Source organism: Python bivittatus, unplaced genomic scaffold (assembly GCF_059951505.1).
Source record: "Python bivittatus isolate LINGU-HERP-01145 unplaced genomic scaffold, Pbiv_v1 ctg000080_np1212, whole genome shotgun sequence".
Lineage (NCBI taxonomy): Eukaryota > Metazoa > Chordata > Lepidosauria > Squamata > Pythonidae > Python > Python bivittatus.
In genome coordinates, this window is record NW_028277035.1 from 14,084,892 (window position 1) to 14,100,509 (window position 15,618).

At 38.5% G+C, this 15,618-nt stretch overlaps 1 protein-coding gene across 3 annotated transcripts in view; it reads right to left on the reverse strand.

Annotated features, from left to right (window-relative positions):
* Window positions 1-66: 66 nt before the first annotated feature.
* The window catches only part of TNPO2 (transportin 2), a 36,691-nt gene continuing 21,139 nt past the window's right edge, over window positions 67-15,618 (reverse strand). For all 3 annotated transcript variants that reach the window (XM_007420964.4, XM_025168604.2, XM_007420965.4), the window contains exons 17-25: window positions 15,441-15,599; window positions 14,101-14,188; window positions 12,876-12,974; window positions 11,380-11,475; window positions 9,658-9,733; window positions 8,677-8,776; window positions 7,444-7,518; window positions 3,130-3,260; window positions 67-2,648 (exon numbers count right to left, since the gene is read on the reverse strand). In XM_007420964.4, coding sequence (XP_007421026.1) covers window positions 3,153-3,260; window positions 7,444-7,518; window positions 8,677-8,776; window positions 9,658-9,733; window positions 11,380-11,475; window positions 12,876-12,974; window positions 14,101-14,188; window positions 15,441-15,599 — 801 coding nt within the window. In that variant the 3' untranslated portion in view covers window positions 67-2,648; window positions 3,130-3,152. The remainder of the gene's footprint in view (window positions 2,649-3,129; window positions 3,261-7,443; window positions 7,519-8,676; window positions 8,777-9,657; window positions 9,734-11,379; window positions 11,476-12,875; window positions 12,975-14,100; window positions 14,189-15,440; window positions 15,600-15,618) is intronic.

Here is a 15,618-nt window from a genome sequence, read left to right on the forward strand (position 1 = left end):
TACACTGAAAAGTACAATGAAAAACATTTAAGTTAAGACAAAGAAAGTGGTCAGAAACAGGAAAACTGGAGTCACAGGAATTTTTTTAGTTGACAAAAAATTATACATAAAAATGAGAAAAATCTCATTTGAGCAAGGTGCAAGCAGCTGCTTCAACACTAGGTACACTGCAGTTCCACCATTGGAAACATTACGGCACATTTACAAATATACAAATCCAGGATTAACAAACAGGAGGCAATACTAGAAGCACTTGTACAAAAGACGAATTCCATTTCAAGAGGCAGTCAGGCCAAGTAGCTTAAACTTCACTGGATGAAGAGTTCACAGCCTTCTTTTCATATTCCTGGGCACTTGGTTCCAAAGCACAAGCCAGGACTCCACCTGCCATGTATGCATATTTCTTGCCCATGCATTTAAAAACCAATTGCTACCCAAATAGAATTTCTGCTTCCCTCCTCCCCCAGGACAAGGAGAATACAGCACGAGGAGGAATGCTTGTAATAAAACAATTAAAATGCAAAGAACTAGCCGATTGCTTTCAGAGACCTGCTCACGTTTGACACTATTAAAAAGATGAGTTCAGGAAGTTTACTATCTGTAAGTTTACTATTGTTTCTTTGACCTGCTATTTGAGGAGATGCGGAGATGCAAGGCTGTGTCCTTCCCCCACCCCCAGCAATCAGATCCAAAACTGAGAACAGCACCTTTCACTTGGGTATGTGCCATCTCCAAACTGAAATGGTTTCCTGGCACAATGGCCTGTATGGTAATGCCCCAGCAAGTTCTGTCAAAATTCTAAGAACTGCAAGCACTATTAACATATGAAACAGAGGCCAGAGATATAAAGAAAAATATAGATAGGTATATCAGTGAAGCTTAAGTTACTGGGCAATCTCACAAATACACTTTTAAAAAGGCATACAACAGTACCCAGAATGTCACCTTCAGTTACTGTCAAAAAGTATATCTTTAACCCAGAAAAGGATGTCCTTTTTGTCACATAAATCATCTTCAACATCTAAGTAGTCTCACCACTTTTGTTTACCACCACCAGAGGCAACGCAGGACACAAGGCACAGTTCAACCTAGTTGTCTGGCTATTAATCCTGATGTTGCCAAAGTTCCACTGGAATCTGCTAAGAAAGTTGGAGATGTGGCCCAGCTCACTGTTCCTTGTCGCCATGCTGTCTGTAGGCAAACACTGCTTTGCACAAATCCTGTTTTTGTTTACTCTGCAGAATGTTCCTTTTGAGTATTTCCTCTCCTCAAGCATTCCTCATTTTTCCAAAAGTGTATTTCATTAAGTGAAGCAGTATTCCCTTTTCCCCATATCCTAGCTGCCTTTGGGAAAATAGGCTTCTACTCCACAACCTTTTCATTTCCTATTAAAAAGCTATGGCTTTAACTAAGTTAAAAGCATTCAGCAATCCCCCATTTCCAGAGAATAATCTAATTGGATCTAATGAGAATTTTTTAAGACAGCAACTCCATTAAGTATGCAGCAAAAGCTACAAGCTTCCACTGATCATGCATGGAGGGTCGTTGTTTAATCATTCTTCTATACTTTGTTGTGTTTACTATTTCTTTTGTAAGCCAGAGTGGTGAATGTGGTATAGAAGTCCCTTAAGACAGAAAATGTAAATTGCCTTTATGTAAAATACCACTCTGATCAGAAGAGTGCAGAACATGGTATGCCATGAGCCATTCAAAAAACAAATACACATTGTTTTCTGCTCTTTGGCCCATGTAGTCATTCCCAGGTGAAATTCAGTTTCCCTCTGCTCCTTCCTGCCTCCCGCAGCTGAAGTAATGTAATAACAGTGTCACAAAGTAACAGCTGAACAACAGGGTAACAGACTCACTGCACTGTGGCATCTTAAAAAATAAAGACATGCTTCTCCAACAGTATTTCTTATGAAAAAGACTGCTCCCTAGATAGCCAGCAGGTCCCTGCAAGGTCAGAGGCTGCCTTTGCACTGAGCATCACTTCTAGCACACAGTGCCATGGCAATTATGGCAAAAAGATTTTGTGGGTTTCCTTAAGATTCCTAGATGAAAATGCTTACACTTAGTCATTATGGGCTACTCACAGATTTGCTAATCTACTTCTTGGTCACCATGCAGTCTTGAAAAGGTGAAGAATAGCTGATCTCTTGAATCCCAGTGACTGGAAATATACAGTAGTATAACCCCCTTGGATTACATTTTAACCCTTCCCTCTTCATCAGCTGGTTTTAAACCACTGTAGCTTTTAATTCCTTTTTAACATCTTAAACCTATCCTTTATTATTTTTAGCTAGTTCTTTATGATGGCCCCTAGTTAGATCCCCTTCTCAAGAGTGTTGCAGTTTAAGTTTGCTCCCTTTTCTCAGCACAGGGCCGAGTCCCACCCCACCCCATTCCACCTGTGATGGCCTCTGAATAAAGAGGTCTTTCCTTCTGCCAGTGAGATACCCTGATTTTTGTTTCAATTGGTCATGGAGGCCCACCCTCCCCCCCCAAACTTTGTAAATTTCAGGAGATGGGGAGCGGTCATTTTATGTCCCACAATGCTCTTCCCGTCCTCCCTAACCCCCCATTAACAGGGATCTGCAACACTGGGTTGTGGACGAGTTCCCAGTATCCCTCCCAGCGCACACAGGAACCTGAGGAAAGAAACAGAATGTCAGAATTAAAAAAAGTAGCCAATAACAGACTTTGAATTTACAAGACTGAACCACTTTCCACAACTCATTTTATCAAAGGCATCTAACGCTCATCATGCAGTCCACAATTAAATTAATACATTTAATTGAATTGAATAAATTAAGTTAAATTAATACAACCACAATTAGAGGTGCAAATTGGCCACAACTCAGGTACAATCAAAATCCATTCCACTGGTTATGGTGGACTTTAAATTCTTATTGACATATTTCTTTCTCCTAATGCAAATAGTAAAATGAAAAGGCTGGACCTTCAACATCAGGATGGATTAGAGATTAGAGTTGGAAGAACTATCCCTTTCTTTTCAATCTCTCACTTGAGAGACTGAAGATTTTTTTAAAAATGCTTTTCTCCTTTCTTAGTTCCTCTTTCTCCCTTTAACTGTGGGGATGTAATTTACTCAACATTCTTGGGACTCACCAAGTATGGTTTTGCTGCTTCGCCTAAACCCCATAGAACGCAGCAAGCCTCTCCTTCAGAAGTGGAGGAAACTGCTCTGAGAACTGCTGCCAGTTATCTTCCCCAACTTGATCTTTGAAACCATGGAGAATCTGAAAAAAATACATGATCACAAATGGAGGGGGAAGGGGGGAAAAGAAAAAGGCACTCATTACAACCACACGAGGTACAACCCTACCTCCCACATAAAGCTGCTTATAAACTACATCCTCCAAAGACTTGGAGAGTCTAGGCCAGAGATATTATACACTAAAAATATTATGAAGCTGGATGGGTTTTGTTTTTTTTTGGTGCCTTCAAGTCAGTTTTTGACTCTTGGCAACCGCCTGGACAAGTCCCTGCAGTTTTCTCAGCAAGATTTCAGAAGTGGTTTGCCATTGCCTTCTCCCTAGGGCTGACAGAGTGACTGGCCCAAGGTCATCCAGCTGGCTTTGTGCCTAAGGCAGGACTGGAATTCACAGTCTCCCATTTTCTAGCCTGATGCCTTAACCATTACACCAAACTGGCTCTCTTATAAAGCTGGTACCACACAAGTATTTTCGATTCAGGTAATCTGTAAACAAGGCACTGCTCCTCTTCAATAAAAAGGTCACTTCATAATCAGAACTTCCTTCCCTTGGTGGTCAGACCTCTCCCCTGGTTTTACATTGTTTGATGGGGCACCTGGAGAAAGGGTAGTGCCTAGAACCAAATAGGGTCTGACCAATGCAGAACAAAAACTTCTCATGATTTAGAAATCATACTTCTGTTGATGCAGTCTAAAATGGAATTTGTCATTTTTGCAATCACATCACATTACGCAGTCATATTCAGTAAGTAGTCAACCACTATTTTAAGATTTTTTTCATGAGTTCTGTTATCAAGCCACATATGCTGCATTCCTACAATTCCCACCTTTTGAAATTATGCAAGTTACTGGAGCTTCCTATAGGTCTTACTGATACTTAAAAACAGTCTGACAGAACAAATAACACAGTCTAGTCCTTGTTTCATGTTTTAATATGCAAATGTATCCAACATGGCATACCAATGCACAGGAATCACCCCACTGGAAATCAGTAATGGATTGAACCACCTCTATTGGAATAACTGCAATCAACTACTTCCTGTAATTGATGATCAACCTTTCAGATCACCATGTAGAATTTTTGGTCCATTCCTCCATGGCAAACTGCTTTAACTCATAACATTTCAGAGTGTTCTAACAGGAACTACTTGATTCAGGTTGTACAACATTTCTATGAGGCTTAAGCCTGGAGTTTGATTTAACTATTCTAAAATATTAAATGCATTATCATCTGTTCTCTTGTAGACTAGCATGTTAGTTTGGGATCACTGCTCACTTGTGTGACCCACTTGCATACCAACTGATGAAAGAGATGGCCAAAGATTCTCTCACTGAATTCTTTGATATAAAGAATTTATGCTTCCTTTGCAAGTCATTCAAATCCTAGGGCAGCAAACACAAACCATGACATTATCATCTCCATACAGTATGAAGTTCTTATTACAGGTAGTCCTCAGGTTATGATGGCAATTGGGACCAGGATTGTCACTGCTAAGCAATGTGGTCATAAAGCATGACGACAATCCCAGTTGCCATCGTAACCCCAAGACATGCGGGTCGTTAAGCGGGAAGTGGCGGGAGTCCTGGGTAACGACCGTAGGGGTGCTGTGGAGGGTGTGTGTAGGAGGGCTGGTGCAGGCTGGATGAGAATCAAGGAAGGCCAGGGGAAACCCTGGGAGGCCCGGCACAGGCCACACATGGGTGCTACGGGCAAGAGTGACTTACCAGGGTGATATGTGACCTTCCCTGCTAGCTTCCCCATTGACTTTGCTTGTGGGAAGCTGGCAGGGAAAGCCGCAAATCGATCATGTGACTGCAGCTCCCTGCAATGTCATAAATGTGAGTCAGGCACCCGAGTGCCCAGATTGTGATCATGTGACCACAGGGGTGCTGCAAGAGCCAGAACTTCAGGGACTGGTCATATGTCCAATTTTCAGCACCGCCATAACTTTGAACGGTCACTGAATGAATGGATGGAAGCTGAGGACTATCTGTATAGAATGCAATATTTTGTCTCCACCAGGTTAAAACGACACCCATATATCCCCAAAGGTTTCATTTCTTATTCATTTGTCTATAGAACATTACTTCAGAAGCCTAGAGGGTCATCCAAGTGCTTTCCAGCAAACCTGACATGAGCATCAATGTTCATCGTGAGCAATGGTTTCCCTCTTGCTGCACTTCCATGAATTCTATTTTTCTCAGTGTTTTTCTGATGGTGGAACCATGAACATTGGCTTTACACAAGGCAAAGAAAGCCTGCAGATCCCAGGCTATAGCTGTGGTTCTTTACGATTTTCTGGATATCATGCTGTGCTCTTGGGAAGATCTGCTATTGTTCCAAATCTTCTCCATTTCAATGATACATCTCTGACTATGAACTGATGGTGCCCAAAGTTTTAGAAATGGTTTTATAACCATTTCTAAACTGATGTCAATTGCTTTTTCCCCCCACCCCAGTTCTTCAGAAATTCTTTTGAGCAGGGCATGATGTGTCTCTATCAGTGTAGTGAGAGCTTCAATGTGAGGAAGTGAGACTAAATTTCTGAAAGTTATATAGGTTAGTACTGATTCAAATCAGCCCTCATTGTTTAATGAAGTACTCCCACAATTGGCCACACTTATTCCTTTATTTGAATAGACTGAACTGGAGCAGCACAATTTTTCACAATGGACATCGTATGTTGGATGACTCTACTTATGAAATAAAATGAAACAAGCATCAAACTTTGTGCTACTTATACTGCCTTTATATGCCAGGAGGGCTCCCAGGAAACTCCCAGGATAAATTTCAGTAGGAAAGATAAACATAAATTCAGAAACTGAAAGTGGTTAAGTACTTTTTCACAGAACTTTTATGTATATACATTTACTTTCTGTTTCCTAAGTGGAAAACACTGCATTTGTCTATCATTCTGTTATTTTTTTTACCCATTTATGTAACCTATCAAGATTGTTCTGAATTTTATCTCTATTTTCTAGGGCATTAGCTACCACATCCAATTTTGTGTCATCTGAAAAACTGATAAGCATTCCCTATATCTCTTCATCCAAATACTAAAGAGTATAGGTTCCAGGACTAAACCTTGACATAACTCACAAAAATGGTTTGAGTCAGTTATATATCCACTTAATTATCTTGCTATTAATTATCTTGCTATCTAGCCCACCTTTAATTTATTTGCTAATCAGAACATATTAATTTTATGAAATGGTTTTCTAAAATCCAGATATATTACATCTACAGCATTCTCGTAATTTATTAAATTACCTGATCAAAAAATTAGGCAAGGTTAATCTGCCATTTTTGATAAAGCCTTACTTCTGGTAATTACTGCATTAAGGTCCATACAAATCCATCACTTCATGATTTGCATTAGACCAGTGTTGTCCAAACTTGGCCACTTTAAGATGAGTGGACTTCAACTCCCAGAACTCCCTAGCCAGCATGGCTGGCTGGGGAATTCTGGGAGTTGAAGTCCACTCATCTTAAAGTGGCCAAGTTTGGACAACACTGCATTAGACTCTTCCTCAGTGTCAGACTGACTAGTCAATTGTTCCCTGAATTTTTTTTTTCTTCACCTTTTTGAAAATAGTGACATTTTCCCTCCCCAATTCTCCAGGATCTCCCACGGAAAATAAAGGCTTGGTCAAACCATGAGCATGTTCCATTAATACCCTAGGAAGTGATTCATCTAACCCTGTAGCTTTAAACTCATAGGAAATAGGTTTTCCATGATAATGTAGAATCAAAATAGGTAGGGATCAAATAATTTGGCTATTTCTTTCTTAATATCTTTCTGCCTTCACTGAGCAGCTGATTCTTTTCTATTTATTTTCTTTTTAGTAACATTTCTGAAGAAGATCGTTTTGTCATCAGATCTTCAGTAAGCTATTCATGCAGCCACATTGGCTTTTCCTGCTGCTCTCCATGTTTTTCCTCACTATAATTGCTTACAGTTTTATTTTTAGGAACTGCCCAAATGTAGCACTACTTCAAAGAAGATCAATCCCATCCAACAGATATAGTTCCCTTACTGGCTGACAATTGGAACTTCATGCTCTGTTACCTACTAATTTATGTTAGGAACCAACATATGTATACAAACAAACACTATCAACTTACTAAACTAAAGCAAATTCTAAAATAATGAACACCGCTTTTAAAAATATTGCCAAACAAACCTCTTCCTATGGTGATGACATACCTTATAAAACATATCTCTCAGGTCATCCTTTGGGCTCACCCACGAAGCAACAGCATCACAGAAGAAAATAAAATCCTACAAAAGTATGAGAATTCTTCAGAGAACACTACAAATTATAGTTCAAGCCAACAAAATCAAATTTCTTATCATTCTATGAAGGTATAGGGCATGAAATCACCAGTATGAAGCTAAGAAAGCTGGCAAGCCTGCCTCAAGCTAAGGAAGATCTTGTGCAACTACTATATGTAATATACTGGATATTTTTGACTAGTTTTCTACATATTAATGAGCATCTGAAAATACTGCAGAAAATGGAACAGCCAACTCTAACATCATATAATGAGCGATGCAGAATGATAAGAGATGGAAACTAAACACAGGACTGAGCAATTGTCTATCTAGCTCAACATTCTGACTGGGGTTAGAGACAGATGTTGCAAGAAATGTTCAAATATGAAAATCATCACCCAACATCTGGTAATTGTTCCTGTTGTAAGGGCTAACCTTTAATGACATTCCATATATATGTATTTAATCATTTATCAAATCTTGTCACAGTTCCAAAGATTTTGAGCACTTCATTATTTTACACTTGTTAACAGTCAATTTCAATATAAAAACTCATGGTTCACTGGTGTGTATCAGCAATATTCCTGTTCCATTCATTAACACTTCCCTATCCTTTATATTTTACCTTGTTTTGCTATAATCCTTCTGACATAGTCCAACTGGACAATAGACAATATTATTATTGGTGCATTAACTTTACTGTACATAAAAATCAATCATAGTGATTCATGGAAAGAGGATTTTATATAATGCAAAGATAACTTGTTGCAGGTTTAATTCTCTCCAAACATTATGTAATACTAAAATAAATCAGCTTAATTAACTTAGATTACTGGAGACAGAGCTGGAAGAAGAAATAATTTCCTGTATCCCTGAAGACTAGGTGTAATTTGATACCCACCACCTAAAGATGCTGCTGCACTTAATCCAAAAACTTTATTTTGAGACTGATTCTGAATTGTTGTAAACCTCAGTTTAAAGTAAAGCTGCCTTCAAGTTAAGTCTGACCCCACCCATGTAGTCTGACTTCATCCGTGCAGTTTTCTTAACAGGATAGAGAAGTGGTTTGCCACTGTCTTCTTCCAAAGGGCAGCTCAACGTCCCATACCTCTGGGATAGCATACATAACAATGCACAAGAATTTAAACTTTAAAGCTTCTTTACTTGTACAACTCCACCAGGATTTACTCCAATCATCATACAGATGCCACGGAAAGCAGAGTCCTTCTCTTCATTATCACGAATGTTCCTCAGAGACGTACACCTATGAACCAGAATACATCTTTCATATCTTAAGAAGGCAGAGAAGACCAGAAACAATGTATTCCATCATAAAGCTTTTCCCCAAACCATGCAGTAAGACTGAGCCCATATAGAAGATCACCCTTGATGCTTTTAGCAGAAATAAATTATCAGATTTATTACAGAGCCAAATAAGAGATTTTTTACACAATTTCTGCCAAGTCTGTATTCCTTCACTAATTATATATTTGCATATAAGTCTTCACTTAGCACCCTTCTTTATGTAGGGCTTATGGTTCAATTTAAACTCTGATCTTTATTTGGAGCTAGACCACAAATCCTTCCCCAACACTGTTTCTAAAAACTTTTAAGAGTTAATACCAAGAAACAGAAAGACAGAATATGTTATAAATCATCCCATAAGAAAAACTGTGACCTTAAATGTATTTCAACAATAGACTTTAAAAACACTGCTGAATATTCCTCATTGTGCAAGCGGAGAATGTAGCTGAATGCCAGGTACCAGTGGTGGGAGTGCAGGAAAAGAGGAAGGACAGCAAGATAGATGGCAAAAGTTCTGCTGCTTCAGACAGAGATTCCATGGATGCCTATCCACCTTGTGCCACTACAATGGCAATCAATGAGTTATTTTCAATATATAAAGAATTGCATGCAATGCTCAGAAATGTTTTTCTTTTGCAGGAATACCACAACATTGAGGACAATGAACTGAGAAATATTCACCAACTGGTAAAAAAACAAGTGAACAGAAATGCTCTAAGATGTACATATATTCATTCTAGAGGACCAAATGCTTGGCAAGTTAAGATTTCCCCAGTCTGTACTAACCCCTGAAAAGCAAGCCCAAAAGACTGTTCTACCTTTCTCATCATAAACACTAACCAAGGTCTGATAAACTGCTGCAGCATTGGCGCTACTTCCTGAGGACAGACATAGCCCAAGCGTCCAATTGTGATGGCTAGAAAAGAGAGAGAAACAAGTCTGTCACAAAAGCAAAGCAGCATCTTATCAGTCTGAAGTAACAAGATAGGGATAGACAGGATCAGTGTAAGGTATATGGCAGTGCACCACCTTAGCCATATCGTACTGCAGCACATAGTATAGTAGTAAAGATGGTTTCACCCCAATAAATGATATCAATACTCAACAGCCAGGTTAATTAGCTATTTCACATAAAAAAAAACCAGAAGAAACTTCCTGATAAATGCGTATCGGTTTTTAATTCTATTAAACTTTTAGCAAGTCAATGGAACCTCATAGATCGTTTGAAATTGGTGAAATGTTAGTGAAGGAACAGCCACAGAACCCCAAGATTTAAATGAATTTTCACCTGATGATTACATGGTCCCATTATATAGTATACTCAAAGCACATGAAAATGTGCACATAAAGCCTGTATTTGATGATGATGTACCATTAAGTTGTTTTCGACTCTGAACAACCACATAGATAGATTTCCTCCATGACTATCTATCCCTAACCTGATCTTTCAACTCTTCCAATGGTGCACTCATTGCCACTGTAACTGAGTCCATCTACCTCGCTGCTGGTCGTCCTCTTTTTCTTTCCTTCCATCTTTCCCAGCATTAGAGCCTTTTCCAGAGAGCTGGGTCTTCGCACAATGTGTCCTTTAGCATGCCAATTTATGTTTGGAACCTCCTTCTGAGTTCAGAGATCTTTTGAAAGACATTCCTTGCTTTTCCATGTCTGTTTCCATCTTCAGTATCTTTATAGATGTTATTGTAATACTGCTTCTTGTCTCTTCTAACAGCTCTCTGAAACTCTTATAAGTTCCCTTCTGAGATTTTTGTCTGTCTTGGCTTTGGCTTCTCTTCTTGCCAATTTCCATGGTTTGTTCTAACATCCAGTTTGCTTTTTCATAATTTTTGGCAGTCTGTTTTCACATTCACCCGTAACAATTTCTTTATGTTCATTCTATAATTCCTCTGGTTCTCTGTCAATGAAGTTCAGGACTTCAAAGTAATTCCTGATGTCCTCCTTGAAAATGGTGGGTATATGTTCAAGGTCTTACTGTGGAAACTGACTGGCTTTCTTCTTCTTTAGCATGGAGTTTGCACATGAGCAGTTTGTGATCTGTTCCACAGTCAGCACCTGGCGATATCTCTGATGCTATAATTGAACTCTTCCACCTCCTTTTAGCACTAATATTGTCAATTGTATTTCTATATACTCTCTAGAGGCGTCATTTTAGTTGTTTGAAAACAGTGTTAGCTATGAAGAAATCATTGGACTGGCAGAAATTGATAAGTCAGTCCTGCTTCATTTCAGTTTCCTAAGGCATACAATCCAACTACATTTTCTTCTTTCATGTTTCCAACTTTGGCATTCCAGTCTCCAATCACAAGCAGCACATCTTGCTTGCATGTTCTGTCAATTTCAAATTGGACTTGATCATAAAACTCATTAACCTCCTTTTCTTCTGCATTGGTGGTTGGAGCATACACTTGAATGATCATCATATTAAAGGGTTGTCCATGAAGTCTAATTGACATTAAGAAGCCTGTATTTATAAGTTAGTAAACAATCATAGCTATCATAAGGATAGCAAATACATGTAGGACAAGAATCAGAATTCCATCTCACCTGTGTTTTCCAGAAGAGTTTTGGGGGTATTTGGCCTGTTGATGATCTCCACAAGGTTATTCAGCACCATCTGAACATATGGCTGCATTTCAGCCCCTGGTAAAAAGAAATTAGTTAACTAAGTCATGACTAGTTCCAGAAATCTAGATTCTATACTTGAATGTCTTCCAATTTAATATTTTGCTACTTCTTCAGGCATGAAACAAAACTAACTTTTGATCCATTGGCCAGAAAAACTTGTGTCAGTCTTAAAAACATCATTCAAGGCTAAAAATCAAATATAAGAAGAGAAAAGGCTCTTGTTACAATTATGGGTAGGCCACAACTACAGGTAAAATAGAAACTGATACTATTATTTATGTATTTATTTGATTTTGGCACTACTCAACTCCGACTCACAAGGTAAACAAAACAAGATAAAATAATACAAATAAAAACAAATGAACAGGATAGGGAATCTGGATACACACCATCAAAAAACATGTAAATACATCCAGCAAGGGGCTCCACCACCCTAACCCAAGCCTGGGAAAACAGCCTGATCTTTAAGGACTTCCAGAATGCTATCAGGGTGGCAGCCACCCAGATTTCAGGGGGGACCTCATTCCAGATGGCAGGCACCAAGACAGAGAAGGCATGCTTCCTGACAGATGGCACTGTTTATCAAGGGGACCTGGAGAATGCCCACTGTCAGCTCTTACCAACTGGGCAGAAACCATGAGGTGGTTCCTCAAATAACCAAGCCCTATGCCATTTAGGGCTTTATAGGCAATCATCAGCACCTTGAATTGTACCCATAGGCATACCGGCAATCACCATAGCTCGTGACATAGAGGTATCACATAGGCATACTGAAGCATGCCCACCACTGCCTGTGCCACTGCATTCTGGACCAGTTGAAGTTTCCAAGTGGTCTTCAAGGGCAGACCCTTGTAGAACACATTGCTATGGTTGAGCCTTGAGATGACAACGGCACCAGTGACTGTCTGAAGGGCCTCCCAAACCAGATGGAGCTGGGCAAGAAGACCCCCAGATTGTGCACCACTCTTGAATGGAGAAGTGCAACTCCATCCAAGAGTAAAGATGTAAGATCCCCAGATCTAGGTGGCCCCAACATCTACAGCCACTTAGTCTTGGCAGCATTAAGTGGGAGTTGGTTTCTTCCCATCAAGGCCCACGCAGCCTCCAGGCACTGGGACAGCACCTCAACAAATTATATTTTCAAAATATATCACAGCCATCATTAACAACAGTTGCATCAATAGCTCAAGATTGTGAGACTGAATATCTCATTGGGGGACTAACAGAATTAAACATCAAGAACTACAACTTAAATAAAGCTTTCATGAAGTAATACATCACCTAAGCAACAAGAAGTCTATCACCCTAAAATGCCAGAGACATTCTTCTCATATAAAAACCAGAAAGGAATACAACTCCAAAGTGCCATGGTAGTCTACCCACTTGTGTTTGTGTAGGCACTTTTTTATACTCACCCATTTGCATGCATATTTCTCCAATAGCCCAAGTAGCATTATTGCACACAGAAATGAATTCTGGATTCAGGTTGGTCCCTAAGATAGGCATGAATTCAGCTAAAGAGAAAATATGTTTAGTCAGCACTGATCAGCACTATACTGAAGAACATTGAGAATGGAACTAGCTATTATTAAAGGAACTGTACAGACAGAATCAACAATCTCATCAGAGTGTTAAGTCTTTCGATCTTAATTTAGTAAGGCAGCTCTGGGTTTGGACTCCAGAAAAATTCGGATGTCACATTATTTTGCCTTTTATTTTAAGAAATCTTAGCCTTAGTTCTAAAAGATCAGTATAGAACATTAATTTTGAACCTGTATTCAAATGCAAATATTAGAATTAATATAACACATTTATAATATTTGGAATCCAATCATTGATTTCCTAGCACTCATCTGGAAGCAGTACATTTTTAAAATCATTTTTGCCAAATTCCAATAACTGGACTTCTATAAAGGGCTCCATTTTAGCCTTTAAAAACAACTGTCTTTAACATCTCCCTTTAAAGTCTCTAACATATAACTTCAACATCTTTACCAAAGTCTTACTCTTTGATTTAGCAGACCTCCTTCTTCCCTCTATATTACTTGTTAAAAGCTAATATGACTTAGCTGATCAAATCATCCCTTTCTAACAACATGTTATTTAGGTTAGAGAAACTAAATTACTTCTGTGCACTAGCAGCACACAAGCCAGAACAGAAATCAGTCATATGTCTGCCATGTTTTAGTCCTTAGCCCACACAAAAGTGGCTGGGAGGGCTATTATTTTCTTTCTAATCTTTTTTTCCCACTGAAGCAGGAAACTCCCTAGCTAGCTGTTAACATACTGCATTCAGTGGAACTTTCTTTTATCTAATGGAGGCTTCTTTTCAGTGGAACGGTAAGGGAAATTTTTGGAATCTGTACTTTCCAAAATGTCCCAACAACTATGAATTAGGAGGAGGGGAGAGAAAAATGTCAAACATCACCTTTTATCAGAAGATTCTGATGGATCAAAAACCATTTAACAGTGTAAGAACACAAACCAGATACAAGTCAATGTTAGTAATTAGCATAATATCCTTCTGACCTCTCCCACCAATGTTCATTTGATGCTCTTCTTACCTGGATTTTAAAAAGCATCAATACTAAGACTGATCATAACAAACATCTGCAGGCCTCAGGGCAAAAGGATACCTACCTATGCATGGCTTGACATGCATAAAACAGGCTTTGGTAAGATCTCCTAGGAGTGCAAAGGAGCTCTGCCGAACCTCCGGCATAGTATCCTATAAGGAGATGGAGAAGCATGAGAAAAACAAGTTCTGTTTTCTTATCTTAACCACAGTATTATCTATAAAGTGATCAAAAGAATAAAAGTACGAGATCCAATATGATGGATAAACTATATGTGTGAAATTATCAGCTATAAGATTATTTCATTATTTATTTATTTTTGTTACAGCAGCCTACTCCAGCAGACTTTTCTTGGATACACAAAGCCAACAAGTTTCTCATACAAAGTAGGAAGAAACCATCCTTTTCAAAAAGTATTATTTTATTTATACAATCCACTTTCAAGGACATTTATAAACATGCAAAAAGAGAGTAAAAAAGAATAAAAAATAAAATAAAACCATAAATCAACAATAGATATTATTCAGTATGGCTGTCAACTAAATTTTATTTCGAACACAGAAATAGGACCTGCCTGTGCCAGCTTTGCTTAAGCCCTGCCACAAGCTCTTTGCTTTATTGGTATTACCATATAAGTGCTGATTTTTTCTTACATAAAAAACTGCCATGTTCATATTAAAAGCTGAACTAAGATTAGGAGAAATACCTGTAGCTATTCATTCTAAATCCCCCTTTTTATGACCCGATTTTGTTAAGGTTCTTTTGGATTCACCTAATTATAAACATTTATGTGTATTTCTAAATTAGTTTTTTAACCTACTCAAAATGCCATCAGATGAAGTAATTTTCTCAGCTTTTAAAAATTATTAATTTTAACTCGCCTCTGCTATTCAACTTGGCTTTTACGATTCAATGTACACTGCTTTCCCCACCTTCAAAGCATTGCCTGGTAATTCTAATCCATTCTTTGTTTCTTCAATGTAATAATGACATTTTTCTACAGACATACATGCACATCTCTAATAACTTTAATATGCTTTCAAAATTGTCATGACGTGGTAGATATTCCAAAGTATTTAGAGATTCCATTTTTTAGAATGCTTTTATAAAGCAAATAATTACAAAACATGTTATGCTAAATATTTTCACCCAAACCCTCAAAATGCTTCCTTCCCGTTACTGGATAATATTTTATAAGTCTTCACTTATTATACTGTAACGTGTTTCAATATTCCTCTGAACTACCTACATGTCAGTCTTGCAATCATGTTAAAGGACTTCATAACTACCAGTTCACTATTTCTATTGCAAGATTTAGACTGATATTGAAGCCTTGTGATTTTCTTCAGCCCTGAGAAACTATGTTCTGGCCTAAACAGCCAAACAGGTAAGACTTTCACCCACTTGCATACACTGGAACAGAAGAGTCATGATATTGCTGCGGGCCACAAGCTGCTCAACATGACATCCAAGACCTTCAGCTAAACCACTCAGCAGATCAAGAGCAACTATCATGAAGTCTTTATCAGGCGCTTCATACTGATCAGGGTGTTGACTGTACATCTAAGTTGGAGGGGGGAAA